The sequence below is a fragment of the Eleutherodactylus coqui genome, chromosome 10 (genome assembly GCF_035609145.1).
Source record: "Eleutherodactylus coqui strain aEleCoq1 chromosome 10, aEleCoq1.hap1, whole genome shotgun sequence".
NCBI classification, from domain to species: Eukaryota; Metazoa; Chordata; class Amphibia; order Anura; family Eleutherodactylidae; genus Eleutherodactylus; species Eleutherodactylus coqui.
Window position 1 is genome coordinate 25,509,397 of NC_089846.1, and position 24,593 is coordinate 25,533,989.

Consider the following 24,593-nt stretch of genomic DNA (forward strand, 5'->3'; position numbering starts at 1 on the left):
CTGGTTTGTCCATTAGACCACACGCCTAACAACGCTCGAAGTTGTACACTTAGTAGTCTCTTATAGCTTATGTATCTTCACTACAATTCTTGACTTTTAGAAGTTTGGAAGTGGACATTAACTGACAACATGGAAAAGGAGAGGAGCCATATGGTGATCTGCAACGTATGCTACATGTTTACAGACCTACCATAGGAAAAGATAAAGTTCACCTGCCAGGAATGCAAGCTTGTGTCTCTATTGGAGGAAAAGGTGCAAAGTCTTCAGGAGTGAATAGCTACATTGAAACTTATTAAGGAAGGTAAGGATTTCCTTGACAGAGTAGAAGAAAGTCTCCAAAATGTTGAAGGAAAAGAAATGTCCAGTGTACCCTCAGAAGCCGAGGAATGGAAGCATGTGATCCAAAGAAGCAGGAGGATCAGGAGTCAGCCAGCACCCATACTGCTCGGGAACCGGTACCGGGTTCTCACGCAGGGGGTTCTGGTACTGGTTTATGAGCAGAAGAAGAAAGGTACAGCAAGAAATGACTCTACCCACAAAGAACAGAGCAGAGGAGAAAGAGGTACAGCAAGAAATGACTCTACTCACAAAGAACTGTGCAGCAAGCACACATATTCCTCTTGTATTGGGAAAAAGAAGTGCTGTTATGAAGAAGAAAAAAAGGATGGTGGGTGTGGGGGATTCCCTATTGAAAGAAACATTGGCCGCTGTCTGCACACCTGACACCTCACGAAAGGTATACTGTCTTCCAGGTGCACACATCAAAGATGTGTCTGATAGGCTGTCAAAATATACAGCTAATCAATACATTTGAGAAGCTTGTTATTAGAAGTGCAAAGAAAGAACATAGACAAGAAATAAAGAAGGAAAGTAGAGGAGCAAAAGACACTGATCACAAGAGCATGGGAAACAAACAAGGAGAATTGGAGCTCCCAACACAGGAAGAGAAATACGATGTCACAGGCATCACGAAAACTTGGTGGGATGATACACATGATCGGAATACAAGGTTTAAAGGATACAACTTATTTAACTTATTTAACAAATTAACCAGAGCCAGCATGGGTTTGTAACAAACAAGTCATGCCAGACTAATCTAAGTTCCTTCTATGACAGAATCACCAACTGGGTTGATCAGGCAAATGCGGTGGATATAGTATATCTTGACTTTAGTAAAGCATTTGACAAAGTATCTCATGACATACTGATTGAAAAAATTACCAAATATGAAATTGACAAGGCAACTGTTAGGTGGATTCACAACTGGCTGAGTGATTGTACTCAAAAAGTGGTCATAAATGTCTGCATATCCAAGTGGAAGAATGTGTCATGTGGGGAACCACAAGGCTCTGTGACGGGCCCAGTGTTGTTCAACATTTTTATAAATGATCTGGAGGAGGGAATTGATGGGAAACGGATCAAATTTGCTGATGACACAAAGCTAGGAGGGATAGCTAACACTAAGGAAGAGACAGAGCGTATTCAAAAAGATCTAGAAAATCTTGAACAGTGGGCAGCGACTAACAGAATAGTATTTAACAAGGAGAAATGCAAAGTCCTTCATGTGGGCAAGAAAAATGAAAAAGCACATACAGAATGGAAGGAATTGGGCTAAGCAGCAGCATAGACTGAACATGAGTCAACAATGCGATACAGCAGCCAAAACGGCAAACACAATTCTTGGACATATTAAGAGAAGCATAGAGTCTAAATCACATGAGGTAATTATCCCCCCTACTCTTCCTTAGTCAGATCTCATCTTGAATACTGTGTCCAGTTCTGGGCACCCCGCTTTAAAAAAGACATTGACAAACTGGAGCAAGTTCAGAGAAGAGTTGCCAAGATGGTGAGTGGTCTGCAGATCATGTCCTATGAGGAACGGTTAAAGGATCTGGGAATGTTTAACTTGCAAAAAAGTAGGCTGAGAGGAGACTTAATAGCAGTCTACAAATATCTGAAGGGCTGCCACAGTGCAGAGGGATCAGCCCTATTCTCATCCGCACAAGGAAAGACTAGAAGCAATGGGATGAAATTGAAAGGGAGGAGATGCAAATTAGATATTAGAAAAAGCTTTCTGATAGTGAGGGTGATCAATGAGTGGAACAGGTTACAACAGGAGGTGGTGAGTTCTCCTTCAATGGAAGTCTTCAAACAAAGGCTGGACAAATATCTGTCTGGGATGATTTAGTGAATCCTGCACTGAGCAGGGGGTTGGACCCGATGATCTTGGAGGTTCCTTCTAACTCTACCATTCTATAATAAAGTTTCGCTGTGTGTGGACTGAGTTATTGATGGCATCCAGATTCACCACAGGGAGTGACAAAAGGACATTAAGGTAACTCCCCATTACTTTTCCCTGTGACCTTCCCCAGCAGTAACTTGGACACGTCCCATACTACCCCCAGGGGAGGAGATGGTAGAGCCATCGTGACCAAAGTAATCCCCGTCTTCCCTACCATATCCTCAGCTGTGGGCCTGCTCCTCGGACGCTGCAGAAGTGTTACAGCTTGGCGTGCATAAGGTCGCAGGTTCGAATCCTGACAATAAATCTTCAGCCTGACATACTATATTACTGAGCTAAGTTCAGTTGCTATATTTATGCTATAAGCTTGGTTCTGGTATTGTATCTGAGCTAAGTTCAGTTGCTATATTTATGCTATAAGCTTGGTTCTGGTATTGTATCTATGTGTTGAGCTTGGTTTGTGCTGTATTCATATTATGAAATTTGTTCTTCTACTTTATTTATATTATGAGCTGGTGCTGTATTTATGTTATAAACTTGGTTCTGGTGCTATGTTTATTCACTGAGCTTAGTTCTAGTTCTGTATTTTGGTTTCGGGATGTATTTATTTACAGAACTTGGTTCTGAGATTGTATCTATGTAGTGTGCTGTATTTATGTTACAAGATGGGTTCTGGCACTATATTTATGTTAAGAGTTTTGTTCTGGTGCTGTATCTATGTTGTGAAGTTGGTTCTGGTATTATGTGAGGTTGGTTCATGCTGTATTTATATTATGAGCTTGGCTCTGGTCTTCTATTTGTTTTATGAGCTTGGTTCTGGTCTTGTTTTTATATTATGTGCTCAGTTCTGATACCGTATTTACTCACTGACCTGTTCTGGTGTGAATATGCTGCTATTTTGCTGCTTTCCATAGAAGCATAATACAAGGCAGACTGCCTATCAGTGCAATATATAATGTTTTTACTTACAACGGGGTAAGGGTGAGGGGGCAAAAAATAAATTCCACGCAAGGTGCCACCTAACCTAAGGCAGACACTGACTGCACATCGCTGTCCTTTGAATCCATCAGTCAGGCTCAGGCTGCCACGTATGGGGATTACAGACTGTCCTAAAACGGCCCCTGAGTCAGCAGTCAGTGTCACCTTTGGCATCTATTTCTCTGGATTTCATACGGATTCATTTCATATCTGTATACCAGGCAATCTCTTCTAGCGACGCCGTTGAGAGGCGTCTTTTTCACACCAGCAAACTTCAGAACACATGGAATTAGGGACTCCAGAGAGGGCGATCTGAAGACAGCTGGACTCTCCTCCCTCCCCGTCTGATTTACATGTTAAGCTCCCAGTGGTTATGGCTAATTTTAGACCCGTTCAACCAGTAATGAGTTTTAATCCACAGCTATGGGCTTTTCCCTGGAGGAGAGGAGGGGATCCCCTCTGTGTGAAGGAGGGTGTCGGGGCTGAGGCTGGGCTTGCTTCATGACTGGCTGCAAAATATGCTTATGTAAGAGTTGTCGCCTTCACTGTTCTCTAGAGTTTTATTACTAGAGCTGCAGTTTTATCATATATTGGCATTGGATTCTGATAGAAGAGTCGAGAGTTCTTGCATCACTGCCTTTGGAAGTCATTGTGTGGGCTGCATATTCTTATGGCAGTTTAATATTCATGTATTTCTAAATAAAGATATATAAATACACAGGGTAGCCGCTTTATTAGAGACCCTGGCCTTTCTGTGATTGGAGCTTTTCTGTATGGAAATTAGAACCGGGATCCCAAAGTGCGACATAAAATCACATGAGACGTTTTACGTGGACTAGTTTCAGTGTGAATCACATTAGATGGGAAAGACGAGTAATCTGAGCGACTTTCAATGAAAACTGGTCATTGGTGCAAGACTAGCCGGGGCCAGGATTTCATTGCCAGCCACGTGGGGTTTTCTCGTGCAGCGAGAGTGAAGTGATCAGGGAAAAACATCCATATGAAAAGGGAACCTGTGGACATAAACATCATGTCGCAGAAGGGGGTCAGAGGAGGATGTCTGGAATCGTTCTGATGAACAGACATTGCACAATCAAGGAAACTGCAGCTGAATATAACGCTGGTGCTCTAAGTAATGTGTCTGAATGCACAAATCATCGTTCCGTAGCACAAATTGGCTATAATAGGAGATGACCAGTTCCTGTGCTATTGTGTCAAAGAGAAACAGAAAAGTGAGGTTCCAGTGGGCAGTGTGCAAAAATTGGATCTCTGAGCAGTGGTAAAACAATGCCTGTTGCACCGTGCTGATGGGAGGTCAGAATTTGGCACAAACAGCTTGAATCGATGATCCCTTTCTCTCAGGTGACAACACTTGAGGCTGGTAGAGGTGGTGTAATGGTATGGGGAATGTTTTTTGGAACACCCTGGGTTCTGCGACACTTGTGGATGGACGCCATAAAAAAATTTCTGTGGTACTGAAGGCCAACTGAGGTCCAACATGCTACTAAATGGGGGTCTGTAATAAAGTGGTCATTAAGTGTATTTGACCGAGCATGGGAAAATGTATCCCCAATCCAATAAGCCTTCAAAGATGTTTTATTAGTAGGACAGTCATCTTAAAGGGGTATACATAATGCCAATATAATTCCCATGAGTATATGGCATGATGATATGAATCCCATCCAGTGCCAGTATGCAGTGCTATGGGATTGCAGCTTTCTCCATTTTTAAGAATGGGATGACACTAAAGTTGTATCTTGCGTCTCCCCATCCACAAAAGGCTTAGCCGCTACACTCTTCCTCCTAAGAAAGAAGTATGGAGAGCCAGAGAAGTCTCCAACCAGCTGCAAATAATGATGAGATAGTGCCCATTAATAATCTCATTTCTCTTTAGTTAGGTTTGTTCCTACTGAAGGTATATTCTGATATATGATGGTCATTGCAGGCATACAGTGCTTACCTACAAGCCTATCAAAAAAGACAAGCAGTGAGAGTAGTGCCTTGTGGGTTCAAATGACTTGAAAAGGACAAGAGAGAACGTGAGAGTTTACTCACCCAGCACACAATGGGTTAACCCAGGTTAGGGATATTCCCACCGGCATCCTCCGTCCTGGATGGCGTTTTTTAAGAATATTTTTGTCCCCGATCCAAATCGTGTTGAAGAGAAGAGATGTCCGGAGCCGTTCAGCAGTCCAGCAGTCCAGGTGCTCACACTCCGCTTCAAGGGTCCAAAGTAGCACTAATACTCAATAATGTGATCTATAAAGTTTTTATTGCTACGCGTTTCAGCACTACAAATTCGTGTCTTTGTCAAGCATACATTAAAAAGTGCATATAGGTACATATATATAAAGAAACTTACATAGAGGCGTCCGTCATGTGCCCAAACCGCTACATTATGACGTAATTGATGAGGGAGGAGAGACGATCCCCACCTACAACGTGAAGCATCACGGGACCTAGTCATGGAGCGCAGCGAGCATTCCAATGTTTCATTCAACTTTATTCACACGTTCTTTTGCAATCAAGAACGCCAATACTAGTGTATGTGCTACGGAGCGGATAGATTTTCGTACCAAATTATAACTAATTGTGACGATTACTGTGTTTTAGAGTATCTAGGTCCATAAGATTACTATATATGGGTAAACCGTCGATTCTCTGATAAGTAATGGTCACAATTAGTTATAATTCTGTGCGAAAATCTATTTCCTCCAACATGATTTGAATTGAGGGCAAAGACATTCCTGCAACGCCATCCAGGACGGAGGGTGCCAGTGGGATTCCCAAACCAGGGTTAACAAACTGTGTGCTGGCTGAGTAAACTGCATATACACTGGAACAAAACAGGTTGACAACCTGCAGTGTTTTTGTCACTATACCTCACGAGGGTGTCCAGGGGGCATCCTCCCCTGTCAGACTTGCCACAGGCACAATCTGGTCCACACTGGACTTCAGGCTTGCAGCTCTTGTAGCTGCCTCAGCAGCCTCTTCCCCTGGCTTTCAGCAGGAAACTCAATGTTTATGGAGGTTTTAACTCCTCCAGAGACATCCACACAGCTGTCCCTGCTGATTATGTAGTCATAAAAACAAACGCTCACCTCCTCTTTAGCGGAAAAGCCAGCGTAAAAACATGCGGATCTCTAGACACATCAGCAGTCCAACCGCTACTTATGAACATACAGTGATACAAAGTGTTGGCTCTTACGTGTGAAATGATGCGTTTCCACCGACACAGCGGTCCTGATCACATCTCATGTGATCAAGACCGCTGTGTCTGGGGAAATGCGTCATCTGTAAAACCTGATGCCTGCTGTTTTAAAGAATAAAGTATTTTCACACGTAAGAGTAGACACTTTGTATCACTGTATGTCCCTGCTGATTAGCACACATTCTAGCTTTGCTCTACCTACTTTTGCAGGCAACTCTTCAACTGATCCTGCATCTCATGCAGTTTCTGAGCAGCTTTTTCTCTACTATTGTATACAGAGGTGATTTCTTCCCTCAAGACTTTTTCATTTTTCACAAACTGTTCACCTGCAGTGCCCAGGCTACCTTCTAAGCACAAATTGGCATACTTTGCTGCTTGTAACTTATATCTGTCATGCTGTAGCTCAATTGCTTGCTCATCCATGACTGCTGTTGGCTCTTCAGTTGCTTCTCTTTAGGTCCTTGTGTAGAGTCTGCCTCTACTGATTCTGTTTTGATATTGTCTGGAATTTCTTTCATGTTGTTCTCTTCACCTGCAACTTCTTTCACATTGTTATCTTCACACACAGCTTCCGAGGCCCCTTTACTGCCTCTGCTTCTTTAGTTGCTTCCTCAGCTTCAGCTGTTTCGCCTTATGTCTTGTCTTTGGTCTCTTGTACTTCAGAGGATTTCTCAGCTCTCACCTTCTCAGTATCAGTATTATTGTATCTTGACGCCACCAGGAAGTCCTGGTGGAGTCAAGATTGACAGGGGGTTGACACCCCCTGTACCTGATTCGCTGCAGAGTCAGTGGAGTAGCAGGTCCTAGAAGGCCACAAAGCATGTTTTGCTCAGGCATAAAGCGTTTGCTGCTTGTGCCCCAAAAGGAGGAACCCCAGTCATTGAAGAAGCGCTGGGACGCCTCTGCACCAGGGACAGCAAAGCGCCGTAAAGCAGACTGCTAAGCGTCCTGAAGCGGGTTTACGAGTGCCGACTGACAAGGCCTGCCCTTCCCCTTGAATGTCTGCAGCCTTGGGAGCTCTGAGCGGGGGAACACTGCTGGCAGCAGCATGACAGCAGATAGGAAGTGGCTGGGACAGAGCCTGCAGATGCAGCAGGGGAGCGCCGGTCACACTGCAGTGACGTGGCGCCCAGCACTGACCAGAAAGCACAGAGTCAGCGTCCCGGACAAAACCTACACATGGTACGGTAGCGGGGGACTATTGGCGGCCTCTGCAGGCTTCGGGTGAGGGTAACTTGAAGCCCATGCAGCCTTCGGGTCAGGGTAAGTTTGCTTGTTAGCCTTATATTCTTCTATGTAAATGCTGCCATGTTACAAGCCAAACATGGCAGCATTTACTGCTACTCATATCAGCTCCTAGGACCTTCCAGCCTTCACCCTATCGGAAACTAGGGGTGTGACAGGGGCGTTCCTCCTGTCAAACCCTTAGCGTCTGGTGGCGTCAAGATACACTAATACCCTCAGTATCTCTAATGTACCATTCTTCTGCATATTTAGCAGGCATAATTTTCTCTTCAGCAAGCAACTGATCAAACTTCTGCTTCTTCTCACAGTTGGACACAATCTGACAGTAGTGACCAAACTCTACAGTTATATCTTCTACTTCCTGCTGAAGACTCATTTCAAACTTCTCTAACTTATCATAGGCAGCTGCTTTTTCTTCATACTGTTGATTTGTAGCCTCTAATTATCTTTGAATTTTCCACTTCTGCTCTTCAACAGAATTCAAGCATGCAGTATACTTCTCCGTTTTCTTTTCCATATCTGACACCTGAGTCTGAAGTGTTCAAATCTGTTTTGACAGGTTTTTCTTCATTTCAGCATCTTCCTCTAACTGCTTGAGAAACACATTTCTCTCAACTTCCATTCTCTTCAGGTGTGCACTAAGGCCAAGCCTCTGGCTAATTTCTTCTTGCAACAATTTCTAAGAATCTTCAATCTGAGCTTCCAATTCCACCTGCAGTCTGTTCACTTTCTCAAACAAACAGCTCTGCCTGTACTCTGTGACCTTCAGTGATTTTGACTTGTAGCTCGTGAAGTTGAGTCTCTACCCTTTTTCTCTTGTCTTCAGAGTCACTCTTGTCTTGCAGAAGTATTTTTACCTCACTGTTCAACTCAATATGCTCTCTTTCCAGAGCCTGTTTAGTTTGCTACAACTGTCTGGACAGTTCCTCCATAACTTGAGCATGATTCTGTTTAAGCTCCCAGATTTGAGCTTCCTGTACTTCAGTTTTCCCAACTAAGCTTTTTTCAACTGGGCTTCTTTGAAGTCCAGTATATCTTCCAAGACCTTTGTTTGTTTTTCCACCTGACTGCAAGCAACTTTCTCTGATTCCAAGTTTTCTTTGAGTTCACTTATCTGAGACTCTAATTCGCCATTTTTCTTAACTAACTGCGTTTTCAACTCTGCCATTTGATTACACAAATATGTAGAATCTCCTTCTAACGTGCAGCGTTATCATTATCATTGTCATTATCATTATCATTGTCATCTCTAATTCTTGGGCTCTCATTTGCATTTTCTCAATCTCCCGATCACACTGCTCAGCTTGCGCTGCCAGACATAATCTGTGATCAGCTTCATCTTTGACCACATTTCTGAGGTTCTCATTCTCTTTTCTGACAATCTCAATTTTTATTTTTTTAACCGAGCGGCTTCTTTCGGAACATCGTCCCTTTCACTCTAGAGTCTCCCTGTTTTCTCTTCTACCGGTGGTCTTTGTCTCTTGGCCTCTTCTTATCACTCTGAAGAACACTAGTTGGAAATACGTGTCAGAGGTCTAGACCCCACATTATGGTGGAATTTGGGGAGTCTTATATTTAAAACTCTTTGCGTCTGTGATATGCACTTTGCTTTTTCCTCTTGGATGAGGTTTATACTGGAGATGCATTGATGGCTATTACCCTGGACATACCTATTGATATAGATCTATTTGTATTATGCTCTCAGGGACTCATATCATTACGTGGGGATTTTTTTGAGTTAATGTGCTTTTAGGCCTCTTTCACACGGGCTACAAAGCACATGTATGTAAAGCTCATAGTTTCCAATGGGTTCTTTCAGGCTACAAAATATCTCTCATGTGAAAGAACCCATTGGAAGCCATGGGCTTCACATACATGTGTTTTGTAGCCCGTGTGAAAGAGGCCTAATACTTTTATGTATTTCTGTGTTTTTTCTTTTTGGATGCATGATATTTCTATATTTAAATATATAAATTTATAAATCCTGCATTCCAGTTTGCTTTTCTTCTCTTTGATATAATCTGCGATCAGCTTCATCTTTGACTACATTTTCTGACAACCTCAGTTTTTGTTTTCAACTGAGCGTCTTCTTTGAGAACATCCTCCCTTTCACTCTGGAGTCTCCCTGCTTCCTTTTCTACCAGTAGTCTTTGTCTCTTGGCCTCTTCTGCAAGTAAACTCAAGCTGGTAACTTCCTTTTCCTGCTGCGCATTATAGCTCCTATCTACAGCTTGACATGCCTCTTCTGCACACATTTTGGCCTTCAGAAGAACAACTACACAAACTCGCATCTGTAAAAATCCCTTTTGGACTGTGAGCAACTATTCACTTTCTTTTTCATCTGCACTGACTACATCTGCTGTCATCAGAGAAGCAGTTTTTTTCTTCTTTTTCTTTGTAATTTTACTATTTGTAGTCCCAAGGGACTGGAGTTGGGACAAAATAGGGGAAAGTCTCTGTCTAGTATAACCATAGCATTCAACGTGGTACATTCGGCAAGTTCAAACTTAACCAGAACAGTTTCATCGGTTTCTGGTCCCTTCTCCATGAACAGTAATATGTAGAGAAGCACTCTGGACACCTCCTGGCTAGGCTCCAACTCGACCAGTTGCCAAGTTCCACCCATCGACAACTTGCAAGTCCTTGTAGCCAACTTTGCTGGCGTCCTGGCCATAGGACACTTGCGTGCATAGCTCTCCATACTGTGACACCAACACGAACAACAAAGTCCACCGACTTAGCTTCATAGCTGTCCTCCACTGTGCGACACCTTTGTTGCCCACGTCAACATGCATTCAGCCTTCCTAGCTCTTTAACTGCAACTTTATGCTCCATTTCCTTGCCCGCATCCTCCACCAACTGTGGTAACTTGGGGGTTACTCAGTCAATAGGATCGCTATCTTCTCCACCGAAGATGCTTAGCGCTACTCTCAGAGAAACTCTGGATAACCGGATTTCTTGAAATATCTGGTGTCTGCCAGCTTTATTGCACACAATCAAAGGTTTACAGCATCAAAACACTGCATATACACTGGAACAAAACAAAACTTCTGGGTTGACAACCCGCAATGTATTTGTCGCTATACCCCGAGCTGTCCCTGCTGATTAGCAAACATTCGAGGCCCCCCAAAGCTAATTTTTTGTACTACAACCATTCTAATATATATATATATATATATATATATATATATATATATATATATATATATATATATATATATATATATATATATATATATATATATATATAATAGAGAAAGAGACAGATGTTGTGCATAATGGGTATTGTAGATATGCAGAATGGGATCCCTTAGACAGAAGCTTTTTGGGATTAAATGTTCCTTCTTGTATCTGGTTAAAAACAAAATGTCACCGTCCATTTGTTGCAATTTCTTCAGAAAGTTTTTTTCATTCCTTCTGTGTAGTACATTCTGGTATCCTCCATTTGTTAAGAAACATCCTATGAGAGATTGCAGGTGAAAAGTCTGTTAAATAGTGCAACTTCCCTTTAGAAGCAATGCTCAGAGAACAGGAAAGATTAAACCCCACTTCTCGCTTTATTAAATATTGACCCATCAACAAAAGATGCTTTTCGGGCCACAGGAGCCGCTTTCACAGTTGTGTTGGGAGAGCACATATCTAGAACAGGCAGAGCTGAGCCTAAACATGCACCTCTGGTGAAGGAAGCCAGTTAATTTCACCAACTTCCTTGACCAGAGGCGTATGTCTAGGTTCAGCTCTGTCTATACCTGACATGTAAACTATGAGCAAGGCACAAAAAAGGCAGGGGAACCTGGCGCTGCTTGAAGAACAATAGGTGGACACTAGCCGATTGTTGGACCAGAAGAAGGAGTCATCGTTCAGTTTATGCACACATAAAAACTGGACAATCGGCCATTGTTACGAGGCAGTCATTTATCTATGAATGACTTCCTGTTTACTGTGAATAGAGGTGAGCCACGCGGAACCATCCCCGCTGCCCTCCGGCTCCATTCACTGAGTGAGGATAGCGCCTGTGTAAAAGCACGGGAATGTTATCACTGGCACAACCTATCGGGTTGTCCTATGTAAAAGCATCCTAACTCGGTACTAAACTCTTTTCTTTTGCCCAGGAACAAGTGGAGTATATCTTCCTCATCATCTTCACTGTGGAAAGCTTCCTGAAGATCATTGCCTATGGACTGGTCATGCACCCCAGTGCCTATATCAGAAATGGATGGAACCTCTTAGATTTTGTCATTGTAGTTATTGGGTAAGCGATTATGGTAATGGGTGTTCTCAGTGTTGCTGATGTGTAACTTTCTCTTTATATTCACTCTCAATCATAACTTTGATTTTCAGGCTTTTCAGTGTAATTCTGGAACAGTTTTCGCACAAGCAAGGAGATGCACATCACATGAGCGGAAAGCCTGGGGGTTTTGATGTGAAAGCCCTGAGAGCGTTTCGTGTACTGAGGCCTCTACGACTTGTATCGGGTGTCCCAAGTAAGGATCAAGTTAACATGAATTTGGTTTGATATATTTAAAGGTAACCGTCACCAGGTTCATGCTGCCCGAACCACGAACAGCATGAGCCCGGGACAGATATGCACACTGCACATGTATGTTTAACACTGAAGTGCTGTAGCGTTTCAGATTAAACATACTTTGAAGTTTGACTCAGAACAGATCTCTGAGTCATGGAGGCCGGCCACACTGGCCTCTCCCTGCCTGCATCATGTAGACTGACAGCTCTCTCCATATACACAAGTAGGGTCATTCTACAAGCTGCGGGCGGGGAGAGGCCAGTGTGGCCGGCCTCTGTGACTCAGAGATCTGTTCCGAGTCAAACTTCAAAGTTTTTTTTTTCCAAACACCACAGCACTTCAGCGTTAAACATACACAAGCATAGTGTTGCATATCCGTCCCGGGTTCATGCTGTCCATGGTTCGGGCAGCATAAATCTGGTTACAGGTTTCCTTTCAAAGATGCCACTTCGTTAGTAAAGTCTTCGGAAAACTAGTTGCCAGCTCACCTTTTGCGTACATCTAAGCGTACCTCAACAGTGGGGTTCAAGGGAGGTCAAAAAGATTGCCTTTGTTGAACTAATTCAAACCCCTTAAAGGGACAGTCCAAGATTAGAAAAACATAGCTGCTTTATTTCAAAAACAGCACCACAGTTGTCCACAGGTCGCCTCTGGTATTGCAGTTTAGCCCCTTTCAGTGCAATTGCGCTGAGCTGCAATACTACACACAATAGATGGACAGGGGTGGCATTGATTCTGGAATAGAGCAACCATGTTCCTCTACTCCTGCACAAGCAAGCCCCAGACACTTTACCTCACCACTTTTGCCCTTTTATACCCCAATCTTGTAACTGTAATGGCTGCAGAGGGTGGCCTGTACTATAAGTGAAGCATTATATAGCAGTAGGGAGACCCTGTTACAGATTTTGCATTGAGGCCCAGAAGCTGCAAGTTATACACCTGCTTCTAGAGGTATAATGAAGGTCTCATGCAAAAAAATAAAAAGAACAAAAAAACCCTCTGCATTTGCAAGTAGGAAAACCCGTATTATAACTTCACAGCTTAAATTCTGAGAGAGATCTTTCTCTCTTCTTCTTCTTTTCCCTCTTTTTATTCTTCCTCTTCTCCTTTCTTCCTTCTTCTGGTATACACCAGTTTTAGGAGTTATTGGTGGAGTTCGGGTTTGTTTTAAACTAATTTGGACCAAACCAAACTTTTTGTTAGGGTAGAAGGAGGGATATCCCCGCTACAGTTGAATTCCTCCTTCCCTGCAGGGTACCCCCTCTCTCCCCGCTGCTGGGGAATTCCTCTAGCCTTCATCGCCAGGGACTCTCTTCATCTCAGCGCGATTCCGGGGTTCCTCTGCTGAAGAGAATAAAAGATTCCCCAGCAGCGTGATGCTGGGGTTCCCCTGCAGGGGAGATGGAGGGATTCCCCCACTGCTGGAGAATCCCTTAGTCTCTCCTGCGTAGGAACCCCGGCATCGCGCTGCTGGGGAATCCTTTTGTCTTCCTTTGCCATCTGCCTCGCATAGTCTCCCATAGGAGTCTATAAGGGCTTCTGCGATTCTCAGCCAAAAGATAGTTCAAGACCTATTTTTTGACGCAGCAGGGAATTTCTGTCGCTGAATTCCGCCACTGATGTCTTATCTTTTTTTTGCAATTTTTTGACACGGCTCCAAATCGTTCATCTGAATGTTTCCATTGGAAAACATTAGCTCTATTAGTCGTGATTTTTTTTAAGCATGTAATTTAGTTGCAGTAAATCATCCCTGTGAAGGAGGCCTTTTTCAGAAATGCTCTTTTCTCCTTAGGGAGAGCAGCTATATACTATAAACTAAGTGAGAAGACTCAAATGGCCAAGCACGCTCCTCTGGGTAATATGCAAATAAGGGAGATGGAATAAATCCTCCACAGTGCCACCTATTGAAAGGCAGCATTCCTTCAAGTCAAATTCAGACTTTTTATACAAGCCTTGTTACAATGACTGGGAATTAAAAGCAAAGCCAGACTCCATGTACATACAGCTGTTTCAGGGTTATTGCCCTTCATCAGTGTACAGTAGGAGTCTGGCTTTGCTAGTGAGAGGCCTGGGACAGGGGGTCAGAAATGCTCTTTTCTCCTTAGGGAGAGTAGCTATATACTGTAAACTAAGTGAGAAAACTCAAATGGCCAAGCACGCTCCTCTGGGTAATATGCAAATAAGGGAGATGGAATAAATCCTCCATCTCCCTTATTTGGAGGCCTATTTCACATCTACTAGATACTGCATGCAGCTTGTTCTAGTAATTGCTCTTTTTCTTTTCTTGCAGGTTTGCATATTGTATTGAACTCCATAATGAAAGCCATGGTGCCCCTGCTCCACATCGCTTTGCTGGTCTTGTTTGTCATTATCATTTATGCCATCATTGGACTGGAGCTTTTCATTGGACGAATGCACAAAACTTGCTTTTACCTTGGATCAGGTATGTCCTGCCAGCAGGAAATCGCTTTTAGCAAGTAATCGTTTTTGACACTCAGGTATAATGTTCTAATGCTCTTAAACTACAGGATGTAGCGCGAGATCTCAGGACCAGTGTCCTATTTGGAAATAACAATAGCATACTTGAATAGGAAGACATGGATGTGCTGCATGATGGCATGGCGCATGGGACCCTGGAGGCCCCAGAACATGGATTTCAGCTTTGTGTTGTGGCCCCTATAAGGGCCCTTTTCCATGGGTGTATGCGTGGGCATGAGCCTGCAGCAAATTCTGACCCTCCCATCAGCACGGTGCAACAGAAATCTGGATTCTTCTGACCAGATGATGTTTTTCCGCTGCTCAGTGATCCAATTTTTGCACTATTTTGCCCACTAAATCTCACCTTTCTGTTTCTCTTAGACACAATAGTCATCCCTTATTATAGCCATCCGTTCTCAGGAATGACAAGTTGTGTATTTGTACACGTTAGTTGGAGCACCATCGTTGTATCCAGCTCCAGTGTCTTTAACCGTGCACTGCCTGTTCGTCAGAACGATTCCCAACATCCTCCTCTGACCCCTTTTCGCAACAAGTTGTTTATATCCACAGGTTCTTCTTTTCTCTGGATATTTTTCCTTGATCACACCATTCTCTTTGCACGAGAAAACCTCACAAGGTTGTCAGTGAAATCCTGTCCCCAGGTAGTCTACCTCCAATAACCAGGCTTCACTGGACGTCACTCAGATCGCTGGTTTTTCACATCTAACGTGGATTCACACTGAAACTGATCCGTGGAAAACTGTAATTTCCATACAGGGAAGCTCCAATTGTGTAAGGGTCGGGGTCTCTAATAAAGCGGCCATTCGATGTATAACCTCTATATATTATGCTTTTAGAAATAGGAGTGTTCTGAGTTCACATAAAACTTGAGGATCCTTTCTGTAAATGAGTCCTGACAGCTGATACTACATCCGCACAGCTCTGCTGCTCGGATCGGGCAACCACGTAATACACGCCGGACTTGCAGCGATCTTCACTCTGGATTATGGAGGGGGTCCTGAGCACACAGAGTGCCTATAGCTCACTAGTATGGAGGTACAAGGAGTACATATTCTGCCATGTACATGATAGCTTACTATGTACTAACCATCAGACCCTTGTAAGGCGACATGAATTGAGTCTTATGCCAGATGTTGTTTGTATGTTAGAAATAGAGAGGTTAACAAGGGTATACGAGTCAGCGATATAAAAGTGATCTAACTCTAAGGAAGATCTACTTATTCTCCTTCTGGTGTATCAGTGTCATTATCTGCAGCAGGACAGATCTAGGAACTCATTTAGTCATGTTTCAAGCCAGCGGCTCTGTATAGATTAGTGTATCTGAGTTCACAGAAAACCGAAGGAATGTTTTCATTTGACTTAAGCTGTGGAACTGCCCGGGATCACCATATGTTTCTCTCCACAGCAGGCGTTCAAGGCCGACCAGAGATCTCATTAAACTAAAGACTCTGTGTCATTGGCCTTGCACTGATGTTTCAGTCCTCTGTGCCACAGTGCAGTGATAAATAGGACGGAGGTTAATATTCGCAGCAGCGTTCGTGAACGCTCACACGCGGCGTGCACACTGCATATTCTCTACCATTGAATCGCGTGCGTTAAATGCGCAATATATTACAGTGCAAACCAAGCGGATGAGATTTCAAGAAATATCATCAGCATGCTGTGGAAACAATCTGCAGACTAAGGCTATATGCACATGGATGATTTAAATGTTGCGCCCAAGATTCCGGGGCGCAACTCGCATCGGACAGCACGCAGACACCCCAGCCGTATGGAGTCTGATGTGCGGGCTTCACACGGACGTACTTGGTCACGCAAAATTTGCAAGTGCAGTATGCAGTGAATAGAACCCACTGATTTCAATGGGTTCGTTCACGTGCGCGTATTTTTCTTGCGCGTTTGTGGCTGCACAAAAAAGATGAAATGTACTCGAACTTTCTGTGCATTTGCGCACCAAAAGTTTCCATAGAAGTCAATGGGGGATGCGCAAATGCGTGTAAAAAATACACAAGGAAAATCGGACAGAAAAATCGTTTGCGTGAATATACCGTAAAACTGAGTCACTCGGGGGGTTGTTTTTTGGTACTGAAAAATTGGGCCAGTTTTTTTGTGCGATTTTTAGGTGTTTTTGCAATTATCACACGTTTAGCCTCTGAATAGCTGGAGCACTAACTTTGATCTGCGTATAAATTTCAGCGTTTTACTGAGATGTGGAACGGCATATCTCTGTGTATTGTCGCGTTTTTTTATCTCATGCATCGGTTTCTTCTTTTTTTTTACTTGTCTCCCCTCCCCCCCCCGCTAACCACTGCCGCCCCCCTCGAGCACGCTCGGACAAGAATGCAGTCACTCGAGAAGAGCGAGGCTCGGTCGAGTAACTGACTTATCCGAGCGTGCTCGCTCATCTCTAATAATAAGACATCCCCCAGAATAAGACCTAGTGCCTCTTTTGGGGCAAAAATTTATATAAGACGGGGTCTTTTCGGGAAAAACTGTATGACTATATAATACCATTTCAGTATGCGGTACACTAGTTTTTATTCTTTGGCTATTTTATCCTACATTGGCAGATATTTTATGCCTTATGATTGGAGCAGAATATGGAGCTTCGCCTCTACCTTGATTTCCATACCACATCATCACATAGATCCACGGTTCGCACACTTCTACTTTATTCCACGTGCACTTTAAGCTTTTTGTAATTTTGAAGGTATACCTTGATTTGTTTTTAACCCATTGCTCGTTGTGTGAAGAACTGTGTTCTGAGAATTGCCTGCAGGGATCATGTACTTTCTTGTAGTATGTTAACCAGGCATGAATGCTCTTTTTTTTTTTGCTTTTTAAGTGTTTTTATGCTATTTGAGCTGCGTTGTTGTGATATTAAAGATTTTTTGTCTATTCATTATCGAGTTGTTATCAGAGATGAGCGAGCACGCTCGGTTAAGGCAGTTACTCGAGTGAGCATCGCTCTTCTTGAGTAACTGCTTACTGGTCCGAGCAGGCTCGGGGGGGGCGGCGGGAGGGGGGGACAGAGATCTCTCTCACTCTCCCCCCGCTATCCCATGCTGCCCCCCCCCCCCCCGAGCCTGCTCGGACAAGAATGTAGTTACTCTAGAAGAGTGATGCTCACTCGAGTAACTGACTTATCCGAGCGTGCTCGCTCATCTCTAATAATAAGACATCCCCCAGAATAAGACCTAGTGCCTCTTTTGGGGCAAAAATTTATATAAGACGGGGTCTTTTCGGGAAAAACTGTATGACTATATAATACCATTTCAGTATGCGGTACACTAGTTTTTATTCTTTGGCTATTTTATCCTACATTGGCAGATATTTTATGCCTTATGATTGGAGCAGAATATGGAGCTTCGCCTCTACCTTGATTTCCATACCACATCATCACATAGATCCACGGTTCGCACACTTCTACTTTATTCCACGTGCACTTTAAGCTTTTTGTAATTTTGAAGGTATACCTTGATTTGTTTTTAACCCATTGCTCGTTGTGTGAAGAACTGTGTTCTGAGAATTGCCTGCAGGGATCATGTACTTTCTTGTAGTATGTTAACCAGGCATGAATGCTCTTTTTTTTTTTGCTTTTTAAGTGTTTTTATGCTATTTGAGCTGCGTTGTTGTGATATTAAAGATTTTTTGTCTATTCATTATCGAGTTGTTATCAGAGATGAGCGAGCACGCTCGGTTAAGGCAGTTACTCGAGTGAGCATCGCTCTTCTTGAGTAACTGCTTACTGGTCCGAGCAGGCTCGGGGGGGGCGGCGGGAGGGGGGGACAGAGATCTCTCTCACTCTCCCCCCGCTATCCCATGCTGCCCCCCCCCGAGCCTGCTCGGACAAGAATGTAGTTACTCTAGAAGAGTGATGCTCACTCGAGTAACTGCCTTATCCGAGCGTGCTCGCTCATCTCTAGTTGTTATCCATCCGGTTCCTGTGGATAAGGGATATCTTTATATTCTGGTATAGCCCCTTTTAAAATATATTTTAATACATAAATTTGATATTGTCGTAATCCCACAGAAAAAAGTCATCATGTCATTTTTGCCGCAGTCTATATGTCATAAAAACAATACACCAGAAGAGATGGCAAAATGTGTTTTTTTTCCATTTCACTCGACTTAGAAATTTTCAAAAGTTTTTCAGTACATTTTATGGTTCATTAAATAGTACCATTGAAAAATACTAATAATCTTTATTTGTATAGCGCCAACTTATTCCACAGCGCTTTCAAGCATGGGATAAATTAAAAACAGTACAACAATTACGATGTGAGGTACATTGAGTTTGAAACAAATGGGATGGGGGTGGTACAGGAGGTGCAAGGAGGGGGGGGGGGGAGCGAGGCATGGGGAACACAGGCAGTAGGGGATTTCATGTGGAAATCAGTTATTTAAGCAAACGGGGTGGGGCGATAAGGAGGTGCAGGGATAAAGGTCATATATGATAGGCAGGGTGGAAGGTGTGGAGAGCCATAGGGAGGGGCGGGGGACTAGGTAAGGGAATTTGGTATACTTACCTAAAGAGGTGCGTTTTTAAGGCACGTCTGAAATTTCGTGCATCGGGAATTGTCCGAATGCCTTGGGGTAGAGCGTTCCAGAGGATGGGTGCTGCTCTGGTGAAGTCCTGGAGGCGAGCATGTGAGGTTCGTATTAGAGGGGTGCTTAGTTTGATATAACTCGTCCCGCGAAAAACAAGCCCTCTGACAGCGATCTTCATAGATAAATGTAGGAAGGAAAAAACGAAAAAGATAAAAAAAATAAAGGGCTGTGTCCTTAAGGGGTTAAGCGGAGATTTACTTAATATTGACAACTTTACATTATGTGGTAAGGAGCTGCATTTAAAGGGGTTTCCTGTCCAGAGAGGATTTGCGGACTGTTCTAAATAGTTCAATTTCTTTTCACTTTTGGATAGCAAATTAAATTATTGCCACTCAGTGCCATCCGTGAGCACATTATTATAGCCCATCCTCGCCCAAAGTGCCCCACGCTTCACGGTTAAGCCTTGAGGGGGCTTGGACTGATTGGAGAGAGCCTGCCTGGCACTCCGCCACTGTAATATAAGTGCTGTCAAAATTTGGAAGCTTTTGAGAAGTGCAGGGTTGGAGATGGAGACATTCAGGTGAAGATGACGTCTTTATTTTTAGAAGTCTTACTGTCATCTTCGGTTTGTGATGTTATCTACACAACTTGGCAGGTTTCCTTTTGCAGTCTTTCCCTGCTTAGCGCTTCTCAGGCATCTTCCACTATGTTACAATAGCGCCATCTACAGGTGACAGCACAGTGTACAATGATGCAGTTGATTCTAATTGTTTCTGGAATGATTCTTAAGTCATTTTATTTTTGTGTTTTAGACATTGTCGCAGAAGAAGAACCCGCCCCTTGCGCCTTTTCTGGTCATGGGAGAGAATGTCACGTAAACAACACGGAGTGTCGGGGCAAGTGGGAAGGGCCCAACGGAGGGATCACAAACTTTGATAATTTCTTTTTTGCTATGTTGACTGTATTCCAGTGCATCACTATGGAAGGCTGGACAGACGTTCTTTACTGGGTGAGGGAGATTAAGTGTCATTAACAAGTACACTGACATGGCAAAAGTCATGGGATAGGGTCTAATATCATGTAAGACCCCCTCTAACCCGGTGATGTGCAGCAACCTGACATTTGGACGGATGTTGAGCCATGTCATCGGGATAGCCACCCACTGCTCCACGGTATTTATGGTGCAGGTTCTTGGATGTAAATGGACTTCACCACCACATCCTATAAATGATTGATAAGGCTCATGTTGGGTGAATGTGCAGGCCACACTATTAGTAGGAGCTCTCCTGAAACTCCGTGAACCAATTCTTAACCATTTGGGCCCAATGATAAAGTGCTTTTTCCAGTTGGAATAGCCTGTCATTGCGGTGGTGCATAAAGGGCTGCACATGGTCACCAAGCAGTGAAATGTATGTAGAAAAAGGCAAATCAGCAGCACAAACCTTTTGTACTGAGATCAGTGAGGCATCCAAAGTGCAGAACCTGGAGGATAATGAACCACAAATCAAAGCAGATTCCAATATAAGTGAAAAAGGGCAGCAGAGTTGATGCAACTATCCAAAAATAACTTTAAACAAGCAGCAACGTTTCGACTCACGCAGAGTCTTTATCAGCTTGACTAAGGCCTCATGTCCACTTGCATGCACGGATACCACTGCTGAATCCCGCAGTGGTATCCGTGCATGCCTGCGGCCATAGAGACTGAAAATACATTTTATTTACCCCTTCTGACACTTCGAAGCTCTCCTCTGTGCAGGCCGGATGTGCTCGGCACACCGGCAGCGTGCCGCGCACATGCGCCATTTACGCTTTTTTTAAAAAAAAATCTCCCGCGGATCCGCGGCACAGCACAAAAACAGCGGTGGCTGTGCCGCGAGTACGGATGGCTTCTATTGACTTCAATGGAAGCCGCGGGAGTTGTCCGTGCAGGAGATCTGCAGAAAAATAGAGCATGGTGCGACTTCTTCCCTTGCGTGCGACCTGCACGCCGGGAAGAAGTCACATCCGCATGCTTTTAGCTGCCTTACGGGTGCTAATGCATCCCTATGAGCAGCAAGACGCACGGATCTCCCATGCAGGGGCCACGCACGGATTTTATAAATAAAATCCACATGTGGACATTTCGCCAAAGACTCTGCATGAGTTGAAACGTTGTTGTTTGTTCACATGTCACGGAGGAATGAAAGTTATTTTTGGATATTTACATCAACTTAGCTGCCCTTTTCATCTATATTGCAAGCAGTGAAACGTATCGGGCACTGGTCAATGACATGTTTAGGTGGACCACTGGACCCGACCCATGCCATGAGAATACGCTCCATGCCAGTATGGAACCACGCTCAGCCTGCACAGTGCCTTGTTGACATTTGGGGTCCATGGCCTCATGGGGTCTGTTCCACACAAATTCTACCATCAGCACCTAACAATTGGTGCAGATTTTGGCGTCAATTTTTACTCTGATTTTCTCCGCGCTGTGTGAGCATGCCCTTACTTCTTCCTGTAGATCCGTGTGCGGATTTTGCCCATTGACAGGCCTGAGTCTCTGTGCGGTTCCACAAAAGAATATGTGCCAGAAATATGCGGCTTAGCCAGGGATTTCCGCTACGGATTTAGAAGCAGAATCCATATAAAAAAATTTGCATCGTATTTGGCCATGTCAACATATCCTCCCTCATACATACGCCGATAATTTACTCATCTCATTGTGTCCATTCTACAGATGCAGGATGCCATGGGGCATGAGCTTCCCTGGGTATACTTCGTCAGCTTGGTTATTTTCGGATCATTCTTCGTCTTAAATCTTGTTTTGGGCGTGTTGAGCGGGTAAGTGGGCAGTACTGATGGGTAAGAACTTTTCCTTAAGCATAACCTTTTTGTAATTAAGACTTAAAGGGGTTGTCTGAGTCATGTAAAAGTCATCCCCATTGTGTAAAATAACAAAACAGCTGATACCTCCCACGCTCCCCACTCATCTCCAACCGCCAGCTTTGGGGCTCCGCTGCGTTGTTTATTTACAGCCTGCAGTCAGCCTGTGATATCCTGTAAGTCTGCTGCTGCAGCCAATGACAGTGCACAGCGATGAATACTGAGTACTGTCATTGGCTACAGCAGTTTGATTAGAGATTGCTCAGAGAGAAAATCAGCAGGGATTGGGGGGAGACGAGCAGGTGAGTATGGTCTGTTTTGTTGTTTTACATCATGGGGGATTCGTTAAAATGCCCTTTACATAACTCGGACAACCTCTTTAATTAATTAAAACAAGAAATGTCTTTCAAGTTGGTCCTTCATCGAATGGTAATTTTAATTCTGAAAATACAGTTATGTTCTGAGAGTCAATACATAAAGGGGTTGTACGTCATTAGAATAACATGTCTCCTTTTTCTAAAAACAGCGCCACACCTATTCACAGGTTGTGTGTGGTATTGCAGTTTAGCCCAATTGCTACAAAACCAGACACAAAGATGTTGAAAGGTGTGGCGCTGTTTCTAGAATAAATCATGCATGATTTTTTTAAATCATGTACAACTGCATTAAGAAGTGGGTAATCTAAATATATGCTAATAAGTAGACTTTCATATGCAGGGTCATTTGAATATCCTATCAGGCCCAGTGCATGGTTATTGAAACAAGCCCCCAACCACCATCGCTCCACCTCCTCTGCATTGTTGTCCCGCCCCTTATGGGTCCAGTGGGCACGTACCCATTTAAACATGTGATCGCTGAGGCTAATCACTGGCCTCGATGTTACTACAACCAGTGATTGGCTGCAGCCGTCACATGCTTAGGCGAGCACGTGACTACTGGACCCGCATGTGATACGAGACTGGTAGACTGGATCGGGGGACTACTCAAGCAGTGGGGGGCTACTCAAGTAGTGAGGATTAGTTGTTTTATTATTTTTGAAGCCCTACAATACTTTTAAACTGTATCCGCATACTTAAGACGTGGATATAGTTAAAAATGCTGCCAGGGGTCTGGTGCAGGTGCCCCATTTGCCCTATGATTAAAGCTGCCCTGTTCATATGTAGCAAAACCTGTCTGCCATTAACCCCTTCACGACACACATACGACTGTATACGTGTTAACTGCATTTATCCCGTGCAGTTAGGACATAAAGGGACATCCTCGGCATATGGCGAGTACGCAGCGGGCTCTGATAGTTGACACATACAGTCTTTGATAGCTGACACATGCCTGCAACATCTACCATTGGAGATTGTGACTGTTAACCCTTTAAATGCCAGTGTTGGTTCTGACAGCAGCGTTTAAATGTCCCGAATGGCTTCGCCACAATAAGATTGACTGGTTGCCGCCAGGTGTCATGGCAGCCTTGGATCTTCTGAAGGCCCCCAAGGCTGCTATGACTGTCTGCCTATTAAACTGTGCACGTGGCATACCTTTAAAAGGCAGCCTGTAATACAGCAATCAAGTATAAGTGATAAAAAAAAAATCGCAAGCTCAAGTCTCCTGTGGGGACTCTAAAAAAAAAAAGAGTAAAAATAATTAAAATTAAGAGTTTTAAATTATTTCAAAAAGCAAAAAATATTAAAAGTTTGCTTAATCTCCCTTTTCCTAGTTGTTGCATCAAAAAAAAGTAAAAATTGGTATCACTGCATATGTAAAGGTCCATTTTATTAAAATATCACATTATTAATCCTGGATGGTAAATGCCATGAGAAAAAAAATGCAGTGCCAGAATGGAAAATTTTTGGTAATCCCGTATCCAAGAAAAATTGAATAAAAAGTGCTAAAAGGGTCGTATGAACCCCATAAGATCTCACATGCTGGTGGTTCCCGAAGGGGATTTTATTACCCGAGTCATACAACAGTACGGAGTAGCTGATTGGAAGACATGGGAGCGTTTTATTAGCGTGTCAGCACTGTGTACAAAAAGATAGACTCCTTATTAGGATATGTAAGACATCTGGCGCCAAACGTTATGAGTCGTTAAGACTTTATATCTGAATTGGCTGCAGTACTGATGGAGGGAATCATCGCTCCAATATCTTTTGTGTAGTTTAGTGCTTTTATTTTGCACATTTAATATTCTGTTAGATGTGAACTTGAATATTTCATTTTTTTATTGGCCAATTAATCCAAAAATCACAGACAGCCAACATTTTTAAAAAAGGCAAAAGAATGACAAATCATAATGTTTACAAGTGATACGCAGTAAAAAGCTTGGAGAAGCTTCTTTGAGAAGTTCAACCTCCCCTAGAAAGCTGTGGTAGAAAAGACTAGAGCTCTGGCGCAGCCTATAGTAGGTGAGAAGCTAAAAGCCGAAGGTGCCGTAGCATTCTAAGGCCTCATATCCACTAGCTAAATGGAATTGCGGAATCGGC

General features: G+C 43.5%; 1 protein-coding gene across 1 annotated transcript in view; it reads left to right on the forward strand.

Annotated features, from left to right (window-relative positions):
* The window catches only part of CACNA1F (calcium voltage-gated channel subunit alpha1 F), a 154,977-nt gene that overhangs the window by 20,044 nt on the left and 110,340 nt on the right, over nt 1–24,593 (forward strand). The window contains exons 6-10 of the mRNA XM_066580638.1: nt 11,789–11,928; nt 12,018–12,160; nt 14,492–14,644; nt 20,064–20,260; nt 21,971–22,074. Of these exons, the coding sequence (XP_066436735.1) occupies nt 11,789–11,928; nt 12,018–12,160; nt 14,492–14,644; nt 20,064–20,260; nt 21,971–22,074 (737 nt within the window). The remainder of the gene's footprint in view (nt 1–11,788; nt 11,929–12,017; nt 12,161–14,491; nt 14,645–20,063; nt 20,261–21,970; nt 22,075–24,593) is intronic.